General features: G+C 42.5%; 1 protein-coding gene across 4 annotated transcripts in view; it reads left to right on the forward strand.

Annotated features, from left to right (window-relative positions):
* Positions 1-12,256, forward strand: part of oscp1b (organic solute carrier partner 1b) — a 78,029-nt gene that overhangs the window by 53,308 nt on the left and 12,465 nt on the right. For all 4 annotated transcript variants that reach the window (XM_072548603.1, XM_072548601.1, XM_072548602.1 and 1 more), the window contains 2 exons: positions 8,407-8,535; positions 10,952-11,021. In XM_072548603.1, coding sequence (XP_072404704.1) covers positions 8,407-8,535; positions 10,952-11,021 — 199 coding nt within the window. The remainder of the gene's footprint in view (positions 1-8,406; positions 8,536-10,951; positions 11,022-12,256) is intronic.

Genomic DNA, 12,256 nt, shown 5'->3' on the forward strand with positions numbered 1-12,256 from the left:
TATCATTTTAACATCCTTACTGGTTATTACTTGCACCAGTGACCTGAACTAATTGGCAAAGGTTAAAAGTTTCAAGTCGGGGGATCCAAGATGGCGGTGGCCCAGCAAGTCTGAGTCTGTAGTACTCTGCCCAAGACTCAGGCAAAGTGAGGTACCCGCCTCCACCACACCTGCCACACCATTTAAAATAACTCTTACCCAGCATATTTAGTCATTTTGCACCAAACTTGAACAGTTAATGCTGTGCTTAAAATGACTAAAGGTAAAAATGCCCGCAGCTCGCTATAGGCAGGGACCCCTCCCCCACCCCCTCTAGCAGCAGCGGAGATGTCCGCGGCCGCCTGGGGAGTTTTACCTGCGGAGGTGAGCCTGATCTCCGTAATTAACAAGCTGCAGGAGAGGATCGATGCCTTTGTTGAAGAATCCAGGAGCAGGTGGGAGTCGCTCTCGGTCGCGCTGCAAAACCACGACCGAGAAATTGAAAAACTCGAACATCGCGTTGGAGGGGTGGAGCTAAAGGCTGGGACCTCGGAAACTGCTGCTGAATTGGCTGTGGCTGGGGTCTGGGCTCTCGAACAGTGAGTCTGGACCTTAGAGGAGCACATCGACGACCTCGACAATCGGGGTCATTGAAAAAAATATTCGGTTGCTGGGCCTTCCCAAATGGGAAGAGGAAGGCCAGCTGGCAGTTTCTTTGGAGCAACAGCTCCCCGAAATATTAAAGTTGGAATCCGGACCAGGCCAGGTACGGGTAGAGTGGGCCCACCAGGTTGCTATATGCAGGCCCGGGTCGGACCAACGCCCCCGCCCAGTCCATTTCTGGCTCCAATGCTACAGAGAGAAACAATGCTCCTGGAAGCCTCTAGAATCCTGGGGAAGGACCCCCAGGCCATCGTGTACAAGGGCTCTAGGATTATGCTGTTCCAGGATTTTTCTCCAGCCGTGGTCCGCAATAGGAGGGCATTTGATGAGGCGAAGAAGCGTCTGAGAGACTTAAAACATCCAATGTTCCTTGCGTTACCCAGCAACATTGCGCTTCAGCCATGAAGGATCCATTTATAACTTTGGATCACCGGAGAAGGCTAAAGAATTTTTGGACTCTCTTAAATAGATAGTAAGAATTAAACCGTATGGCTAATGATGCAATTTTGCCTCCCCACCTTTCTTTCCCTTTTCATCCCCTCTATTGTTTAGTATCGTCTCTGGGGGATAGGGAGGGGGGCTTATTTGTTATTCACTATATGATTTTTTTTCAGGCCGGGCAGCTTAGTTGATTTGTGTCGGTGGGGGGGGGGGGGGGGCATTTACTTTGTCCTACCTCAATTTTTTTTAGAGTGGGGGTTCTTTTTTCTTCTGTTATTATACTTAGTTATCTATTACTTGCTGGGATTGTAACTTTATAGTTTTATATGTTTATACTTTGTATTATCTTTACTAAATGTATCTAAGTGTTGGTGTGGGTGGAGGGTTAGGGCACTCATTTTAACTTTGGTTTTATAGTATACTTGAATTTGTTTATTACGTCGTGCCTGGGGTCGAGGACGGGGCGCTGGTTGGGAGAGGATACAGTGGGTTTACTGACAGGTAGTGATGCCCCCTGGGAGCAAGGGGGAAAATCTCCTTTTAAATGTATTTTATATCTTTCTTATTTAGAAATAGTTTTTAACTATATCGGCATTAATGTATTAAAGAATTTCTACTTTTGTGAATTTTCTACGGTCTATGCTCGGGGTGTTTTAGGTGGGGTTCTTCCTCCCAGGGGGTCTCGGACTTACCTGGACGATCATGGTTAGTCATTCGATTAGGTGGTGCACCTGGAACGACAAGGGGAGTAATTCACCAATCAAAAGGAAGAAAATACTATCAAGCCTCAAAAAAAGAAAGGGTTGATATAGCTCTCTTACAGGAGACACACCTTCTGGATAAAGAGCACTTAAAATTACAACAAGGAGGATTCGATCAGGCTTTCTTTTCGTCTTTTTGTTCAAAAAGTAGGGGAGTAGTCATTCTCATTTGGAAGAACCTTCCTTTCAAACTCTTAAGTCAGATAAAAGATGAATCTGGATGGTATATACTGACTAAAGCCCTCATAAATGGGAGGATTGTGGAATTTTGAATCTTTATTGTCCCCCGGCACACCCCTGCAAATTTATAACGGAAGTGTTCTCCAAACTGATGGCTTTTGGGGCTTGTCATACAATTATAGGAGGAGATTTTAATTGTACTATGGACCCAGAGATAGACAGGATACCCAAGAGTACTGTGGGTATATCTCTTAGATCCAGACAATTAGTGGATTTGAATAAGGAGCTAGGGTTGGAGATGTGTGGAGGTGCCTTCATCCGCAGGGCAGAGACTTTGCTTTCTGCTCTAACCCACATAAGTGTCATAGTAGAATTGATATGTTTTTTGCTCCCTTGACCTTTTTGAACCCCATAATATCCTGCAAAATAGGTAATATAATAATCTCTGATCATGCTCCAGTATACATGGAAGTTAAAACTAGGGACAATGAGACAAGCCCCCGACATTGGCGTATGGATTCCTTCTTAATGAAGGATAGTAAATTCGTAAAATATTTCTCTCAAGAATTTAAAACCTTTATGGAAATTAACTCATGTACGGTCAGTAACCCGTCGATGATGTGGGAGACCATTAAGGCTTATGTGTGAGGTCTCATTATTCCATACTCGGCAACACAGAAAAAACAAAAGAGAGAACAATAGTGTCTACTCGAGGCTCACTTGAAGGTAGCTGAGATAGCGTATGTTGATAGGCCCTCTATTGCTAAGTTACAAAGGATTACAGCCCTGAGGACAGCCTTGAATACTGCAATTACCCAAACAGCAAAGAGGGAAATATTATTTGCAAAGCAAAGATTATATGAATACGGCGATAAGCCTGGTAGATAGCTAGAGTATCTAGCAAGGTGAAGAAAGGTCCCTCAAGCTATCACATCCATTAGGGAAAGTGCTGGTACTTTGACTCATGACCGCTAAAGGATCAGTACAGACTTGAGGAAGTTTTATTCTGATCTGTATAAATCACAGGATTGTGAAGACAGAGCTAAGAAGATGGAGTCCTTTTTTAAAAGCCTGGCCTTTCTGGACCTAACCCCGGAACAGGTGTCGATTCTGAATGCTCCCCTAACAACCCAGGAAGTACTTGATGCAATCAGGCAGCTTCAGAGCGTTAAAGCACCTGGCCCAGATGGAGTCCAGGCTGAATTCTACAAAGAGTTTATAGGGGTACTGGCTGGCCCACTTATAGACATGTATAATTATTCATATAGTATGGGCTGTCTCCCGCCTTCATTGAGAGAAGCAAATATTTCTCTCATTCTTAAAAAAGAGAAGGCCCCAGAAGATTGTGCATCATACAGATCAATATCTTTGCTAAATGTAGATTTTAAAATTCTTTCTAAAACATTAGCATTAAGGCTGCAGAGGGTTTTACCATACATCATAAAAGAGGACCAGACAGGGTTTATCAAGGGCCGTAGATCATCTAATAATATTAGAAGGGTTTTGAATGTGATTCAAGTCTGTCATCAGGAAAGAATACTGGGAGTAGTAGTCTTTTTAGATGCGGAGAAGACATTCGATCGGGTTGGATGATCATATCTGTTTTACACACCGGAAAAGTTCAGTGTGGGAGAGGTATTCGCTAAATGGGTCTCAATATTGTACAATGACCCCAAAGCAGCCATGATTAGGATAGCTTCAGTGTGGGTAGGGGCTGTCGTCAGGGATGTCCTCTCTCACCGTTATTATTCACGCTAATAATTGAGCCACTAGCGGAAGCTATATGGGCCGATTCTAATATCATGGCTCCGAGGGTTAGTTCGGGTAAACATAAAATTACCCTTTATGCTGTTGTGGTTCTGTTCACCGAGCTGGGAATTTGTCTTGCAAACGTTTCGTCCCCTGTCTAGGTGACATCCTCAGTGCATGGGAGCCTCCTGTGAAGCGCTTCTGTGCTGTTTTCTCCGGCATTTATAGTGGGCTGTCTCTGCCGCTTCAGGTTGTCAGTTCCAGCTGTCTGCTGTAGTGGCCGGTATATTGGGTCGTATATCGACCTCAAACCAATATACCGGCCACTACAGCAGACAGCTGGAACTGACAACCGGAAGCGGCAGAGACAAGCCACTATAAATGCCGGAGAAAACAGCACAGAAGCGCTTCACAGGAGGCTCCCAAGCACTGAGGATGTCACCTAGACAGGGGACGAAACGTTTGCAAGACAAATTCCCAGCTCGGCGAACAGAACCACAACAACGAGCACCCGAGCTACAAATCTTCTCCCAAACTTTGAATACCCTTTATGCAGACGATGTTCTCCTTTTTCTTAGTAATCCTTTGATATCCGTGCCCCGCTTGATCCAAGTAATCAATTTATTTAGTGCGTTCTCAGATTACAAACTCAATTTCACAAAATCAGAGGCCATGCCGATGGGAGGTCTGGTTAGTATGTCCAATTTATCAGACAGGTCTTGCTTTCCCTTTCGGTGGTCTCTGGAGTGTTTTTTATATTTAGGTATTTTTATCACCCCAGTATTTGGTCAGCTGTATAAAGCCAATTTTGTGCACCTATTAGAGAGGATAAGGCAGAACCTTCAACGCTGGGGGTATCTCCTGATATCTTGGTTAGGCAGAATAGATCTAATTAAAATGAATATTTTGTCTTGTCTCTTATACCCTACGACAATGCTCCCTCTAATGTTGCCGAGGCTGGCATGGTTCTTTCTTCTGGAATCATAGATGGCCCCTTATTAAATTAAAGAAGCTGCAGCTTCCACAAGCAAGGGGAGGGCTGGATTTTCCAGACTTTAGGAAGTATCAGCTGAGTTCTCTGTTAAGCTACGTAACTGATTGGGTCTTGTGTGACCTGCAATCAATCTGGCTGGACTTTGAGGCTTCTCAAGTCAAGTGTTCCCTCATTTATCTCTTATTTTTAGATAAGATGAAAGTTATTATGGACCATTGTAAAAATCCTATTGTATTAAATACAGTTAAAGCTTGGAAGATAATGCGGCAAGACGAGGGCAATTCACAAACAACTTCCCTTATACTCCTATAGTGGGAGCATGGGATTTTCAACCGGGGCTCACAGATGCTACATTTAAAACCTGGAGGTCCAGGGGTATTTCTTGCTTAGGGGATCTGTTCGATGGGAAGGTTATGATGTCTTTTGAACAGCTGCACCAGAAATTTGGACTGCCTAATGGAGATATTTTCGATATTTCCAAATTCGAGATTACATACAGAAGAAGACTACGTTATTAGATTGCTGTTATAAATCAGATAGGGAAAGAAGAGTGTTATGGCCAATGGGTCCACCCTCGGTCAGCACCCTTTATCACTCATTACAAAACAAAGTATCGAAAGACATGGAACAATTGTTTAAAACATGGAATCAGGAATTGGGGTTGGAAATCCCTTCAGAAATGTCGGACGACATCTGGGAAAATGCCAGAAAGATCTCCATTTGTAATAGAACCCAAGCTATTCAATTAAAGATACTCTATAGGACTCATATAGCACCGGAATGATTGGCAAAATTTAGGGCAGGAACATCTCCAATGTGTCCTAAATGTAAAATAGAAGTGGGCAGTCTCACACACTGCTTATGGACATGTCATAAGATCCGCAAATACTGGATCAGAGTAGCAAATGCTCTGACAGAAATCTTGGGAGCGGAAATTGGAGTAGATCCAGTATCTCTTCTCCTGGGCTTTTGAACCTGCCCTCCCTGGATGTGCACAAGAGGAAATTATTTTCCACTCTCTCCTTTTGTGCAAGGAAAAATATCTTAGTAAACTGGGTAGCTGAGGGCCCTCCAGGACTTTCAAATTGGCAAAAGTTAATCATGGAATGTATTCCCCTTGACTTCCTCACAAATATGGTGCACCAAAAAATTGAATTATTCTATACAATATGGCAGCTCTTCCTGAATTATTTAGATACATATATTTCGGCCATATTGTCAAGGGCTTTTATCTAGTTGTGGTAGTGGTTCTGGCTGGTCCAGGGGCCCCTGGGGGGGAGGAATCCTGTATGAATACGGGTTTTATTATGACTGGATGTTAATTCATTCTGAGCATGTACTTCATTATTTAATTACTATGTTATCTTTTCTTTTGAGTAATGTAAGATATTTTATGATATGCTTTGGTTATTTGTAGGTTAGATTAGTATTTAGTTGATTTTTTTTCCTTTTTTTGTTTGTTGTGTTTTGCTTATTGTTTATTTAATATTTAATTGTACATTAGTGTTTATATTTGTTTGTGTTATTTTGTAAGTTTGTAAAAAAAGTTTTTAAAAATTTCCTTGTTCTTCAATAAAAATATCTATTAAAAAAAGTTTCAAGTCAAAAATGCTCAGCATACTTTGTCAGTCATACAGCATTTGTAGAGAGAGGAAGAGTGTTAACATTTTGGGGCAATGACAGATTTTTCAGAACTGAGAAATGTTTCAGAGATGCTCTAGATTTTAAGCAAGTGAAAGAGAGGAGAGTGGGAAGAACACTAAAAGGGGAGGTCTTTGATAGTTTGGAATTAATAAATGTTTAATGGTACAAGGCCAGAGTGATTGTTAATGGAACATGGAAAGATAAATCAAAAATCTAGAGTAGGTATGAATTGCAGAATCATAACATTTGCTTTTTGTTTATTGTTATTTAGTTTCTCCTGCTTTCCAACTGACGTAGACCCTCCCTTTTGTTCAGAAACCTTCTGATACTTTATTCATTATCCCCTAAATCATCTTCTGTTGAAACCTGATCCTCAATGGGCCACAATGCTTCCAAAAACCTGGTCCAGCAGGATCTGCTTTGTTGTTGGATGGAAATGTACTGATGTAGAAGATTGTCCTGAACATAACCGAAGAACCCAACTGTCCTATATGCTGCTAATATTCCAGTCTATATTTGGATAAATATAATCCCTCATTCGAAATATATTAGAAATCTTGCATTTCAGTAGTTGGCTTATGAATTGTTCCCCTACATTTTTTCCCACTTGTGGCCTATACACCACATCAAGTAATCTAATTGCAACTTTTTTGTATGTTCCTTGACTCTAGCAAAGTATGTTTGTTCTGTCCTTGGACCATCTTGGACATCTTCTCTGTCCTCCTTTTCCTATCTTTCTTGAACGCTTTGTATCCAGGAAAATCTAACTGTCAGGCCTGCCTTCCTTTGAGTCAGGTTTGCATTATTGCAGTATCACATTTCCACATGGGGCCATCTCTGCCAGTGGCTCCGCAAAGTTGTTTACCGCATTTTCCACATTCACATACCTGCACAGTCACCCAAATTTCGATGTATTACTTTTCTCTTCATATTGATGCCCCTTATTAAACTAGTATTGCCTATTTTAATTCCATCTGTTTCTCCCAGTACTCTGTGCACCTCTCTAATATTACTTCTTGGCTTCCACATCCCTGCCAACTTAGTATACATCCTCCCTACCAGCACCAGCAGATCACCCTGGAAGGATATTAGCCCAGCTTTAGCTAAGTACAATCTGTCCATGCTTTTAAGAGCTTATCTTCCACCGAGCTGGTCCCAGTGTCCCAGGAATTATAACCCTTCCCTCTTGCACCATATATGCAAACTTCCATGGACCTATGTCTGTCTGCACTCCAATTAACCATCACTGCTGTTAATATTCCAAATTGAATACATTTTGGAGAGCAGACGGACCTGAAATTCCTGAGCTAAGTAGCTTGTTTCTTCTGGACAGGTCCCAAAGCATCCTCTAATGTGTTCATATCATAGACCATATAATAATTTTATCTAAATTTAATGGTTGAGAAATTGTTGAAACTATGTGGTAAGAAGGTGAAAGAAGACTGATGAACCTTCCAGGCTGAGCTCTCTTTGTGGGAATCACCTTATTGAAGAGTGTCCCTACAAAGTATTCCCTTAACGTCTTTTTTAAGATGCTGGCTTGTGTTGTGCAGCCTTTGGCTTCTTTTTTTCAGTCTCCATATGCTTTAAAAAAAACCTGAACTCTTACACAAAGTTGTCCCTGGGACAGTTTTACAGTACATTGAATGTATGGATAGACATGAGCTGAGCATGTTGTGATGTCTATTCCAGCTTTTACATACATCAAACTTTCCATCAAACCCCTCCTGCATAATCCACAAAGACATGAGTATCTATCAAAGTGCAACTTTAAAGGCATCTTATGGGAAGAAATGGGAATATGGCATTGAGATAGTGGAGCTACTATAATCCTATGGAATGGTGGAACAGGCCTGAGGGGTCAAATGGCCTACTCCTGTTCCTAGTTTCTATATGTCTGTAGTTTTACAGTGATGAAAGTGATTGGAATTTGATGTTTGGAAGCTTCTCAGGTAAGGACAATACTGACATCTAGTATTTCTCCACTTGTTACAGAATGTTTAACTATGATGGAGAAGAGGTGAAACGAGCAACTTTCCCAGTCAGTGGCAGTTACACGAATGTGCTGACAGAAGGATCTTTCGATCTCTTTGGTGACAGAGTCATTAAACTTGGCACTAATATGTAAGTTGCATCATTATCACATCCTAATGGTCTCTTGGGTACCAGACCCAGAGGCTCTAGGCTGGCCCAACAGTCTCCTGCTTTATAATAGGAACCCTCTGGAATGAACCAAGAATCAAGGGGGGCTATTTCAAAATTATTCATTTGGTGTTCTCTGTTGCTTAAAGTTCTCATTTGGACCAAATGCTGTGCCCCCATCACCCCTGTGCTATATGACCTACACTGACGCGCAGTTAAGCAATGCTTCAATTTTAAACCTCCCATCCTTATTTTTAAATCCCACCATGCCTGGCTGGCTCTGTTCTCTGTGATCTCCTATATCTGTACAACTTTCCAAAGTGTTGATGCTCCTTGGAATGGAGCTGGTGGCCATGCCTTCAGTGGTGTGGGCCCTGAAATTCACTCCATACACCTCTCAGCTTTGCTAATTCACTACCCTCCTTCAAAACCTGCTGCTTTGACTAATCTTTGTCTTAATATTGCCTTACAGGACTCAATGTCATATTATTTTAAAATGTTTCTGAAACACCTTAAGATGCCACGTGATATTGTTGCCCCTATACACACACAAATGTTCATTGCTGTTGTAGCACTCAGAGATTCAGACGAACAGGTCCCAGGTTTGATTTTTTTGGACCCCGTATCTCAGTCCCTCAGTGGGTGATGCCGTTACCTTCCAGATTTACTCATTATTCTCATCACTCCAGCTGGTCTTAGCATTCATGGACCAGGAGGGTTAAGGTATAGCAGTGCTGTTCTGCAATGTTATGTGTGTGAGGCTGAGCTGGAGGTGAATATCCTGCCACAACTCTCACTGTTTAACTTCTAAATGAAGTGAAGGCTCCTCACTTAACCGTCACTCAAAATAGGAGAAAATAAACTACCGTAAGGACTTGAGGTTGCACAAAAGACGGTTGAATCAGTTGAAAAGTTTTAAACAGTGCCAAGTTAGAAGTTACAGGGTAGTTAGTGAAAAACAAGAAGAGGATGGAGGTGGTGTAAGGATGTGATGGGGGTTGCAAGTGTAGAGAGGGAAGGTTGAGCGCGTAGCTGAGGGATGAGAGTGAGGGGGGGATGGGGAGAGAGTTTGGCAGGCACACTGGACAAACGAGTGACGATGAGAAGAGGGATGGTTAATACAGGACTGAAGGTATTATATCTGAAAGCACGCAGTACTGTATAAGGTACAAGGTAAATGGGCTTGTGGAGCAGATCAAAATTGCCAGGTATGATGTGGTGGGCATCACAGAGACGTGGCTTCAAGGGGATCAGGATTGGGAGCTGAATGTTTGAGGCTGTATGTCCTATCGAACAGGCAGACAGGTGGGCGGGGTAGGGGGGTGTTGCCTTACTGGTAAGAAATGAAATTAAATGATTAGCAAGAAATGAAGTCGGGTCAGAAGGTGTAAAATCTGTGTGGGGAGAATTGAAGAACCGCAATGGTTAATAAAAACATAGTTGGAGTTGTGTATGCCTCCAAACAGTAGTCAGGAGCTGGCATGCAATATACATGAGGGCAGATGTTTGAGAGGGTAGAGGGGGTGAGAGAGTGGTGGGGACAGGGGGTGAGAAGTCATGGGGGTTGAGAGGGCAGAGGTCAGCTAAGGAAACGGATGGGTTGTTGAATTTAGATGTTGTTGAATTTAGATGGGGGGGCAAGGGGATTGAGAGGGCAGAGGTCAGCTAAGGAAACAGATGGGTTGTTGAATTTAGATGGGGGGGCAAGGGTGTATGGAGTGGGGTTTGCATGAAGGAGGTGTGTGAATGGGTTAATGTGGCATGTGTGTGTATCAGGGAGCGCTACTGGTTTATCTGTCCGTCTTGTAGCCATTTAGGTTGGAGATGCTGTTCCTCAGGATGCTGTAGGATTCAGATAGGTGGGGTCTAGGCCGATGTACAATAGAGCAGACCATGACCTCTCCGGACCCGTAGATTTGAGTAAGAGAAATGCTGTGCACAGGGTTCTAAAGGAACCACAGTTCTGTTGACCAACATGAATCAGTTCATGTTTAAGTAATGAATCAGTTCACGTTTAAGTAAGTATTCATTTGTTAAATTAACGTGCAAAGATGCCATCTCTGAGAACATCATGTGTACATTAAGGGATCGAATGGGATGAAACCGATGGCAAACTCCCACACCATGTTATAATTTGTGTAGCTAATAGCTCGATTTTTTTCATTTGTTATTCATTCCTATATTTTCAAGAATGAATGCAGAATAAGCAATGCCTAGTCTGTGCTTTAATCATGAGTGTGAAAAATCATTCATTGTTCCAGGGAGCTGCCAGTGGTGCCTGCTCATTATATACATTTTGCTGCTGAATCTTTGAGTGATAGATACAACAGATTGTTTTGTTTGTTAATGTTGTGCTGTGTGCCTTTTTAAATCTCATGCATTATCTGAATGGCCACAGGTACAGTGTTTCGCGGCCTGTGGAAACACATATGTCAGGGACATTAAAGAATTCAGCTGCACGTACAAAGGTCAGTGCTCAGTCCACTGCTATTTGCTGTTTCTAGCTTCCTCTTGTTTTCATTTTCATTTTCTTTCATGTGTTTCCCATATACCTGTGTGAATTGATATACAATGCACAACAAGGCATTTTGCAAATTAAATATGGATTGAACAGCAGCAGCAACAATGACATGTATTTTAGCGTGATAAACCATCTCTAGGTACTTCACAGGAGAGTTGATACACAAACTTTGACACTGACCCATATAAAGGGCCTCGGAGGAAGATAACCCAAAAGCTTGATCAATGAAGTGGGTTTTACGAAGTATCTTAAAGGTGGAAAGTGAAATTGAAAGGTGGAGAGTTTAGGGAGAGAATTCCAGTTTAGAGCCGAAGGAGATAAATAGGAATATTCAGAAGGCCTGAATTGTTCAAAGGATTTTGGACCTGGGGCAGATTAGAGAGAGGAATGTTACGGAGGTCAGGTATGAAAATGCAGATCAGACTTTTAGCTGAGACCATCCTCTGTCAACTCATAGAGGGAAGATGGTTTCAGATGAAATGCTTCAGATGTTCTTCAGAATGTTAACTTGTGCACTCTGTCTGATGCAGGTTGTCCGACAGTATTTCCAGGAGGTTACAGTGTAGTTGAACAGATCAGTAGCTCCAGAAATATCATGGTGAATAGAAGACCAAAGATTGGATACTTGGGAGTTTGAAAGTGCAGTTATAAATTAATTGGGAAATAGTTTTTCTGAGCAGTGGCCACAGATGGAAGTAGGATTACTGACAGGAAACAGAGAGAAAGTGACTGAGAGAAGGCCAAAGTTACTGGAAAATAAGAACCCCAAAGAGTTTGATAGTTGGTATCCAGGAAAGAGGGTTGATAAAGCATGGTATCGAAAGAAACACAGCAGGTCAGTCAGCATCCTGGGTACAAAAGAGTTGACATTTCGGGCAGGGCCTTTCTTCAGGACTGGGGAGGGGGAAAGGGGCTGAGAAATAAATAAGAGGGAGGGGGTGTGGGGTAAGGGAAAAGGTCGATGGAATGGCAAGAGGTGGGCAAAGGTAGGAGGTGATAGGTCGGTGGGAAGTGTAGAATGGATAGGTGGGAAGGAAGATGGACAGGTATGTCAGGTCAAGAGAATGGATCTGAGTTGGAGGGTTGGATCTGGGATGGAGTGGGGGGAGGGAAGATATGGAAACTGGTGAATTCTGTGTTCATGCCATGCGATAGTAGGCAGCTGAGGTGTTCCTCCTCCAG

Source organism: Chiloscyllium punctatum, chromosome 27, assembly GCF_047496795.1.
Source record: "Chiloscyllium punctatum isolate Juve2018m chromosome 27, sChiPun1.3, whole genome shotgun sequence".
NCBI lineage: Eukaryota > Metazoa > Chordata > Chondrichthyes > Orectolobiformes > Hemiscylliidae > Chiloscyllium > Chiloscyllium punctatum.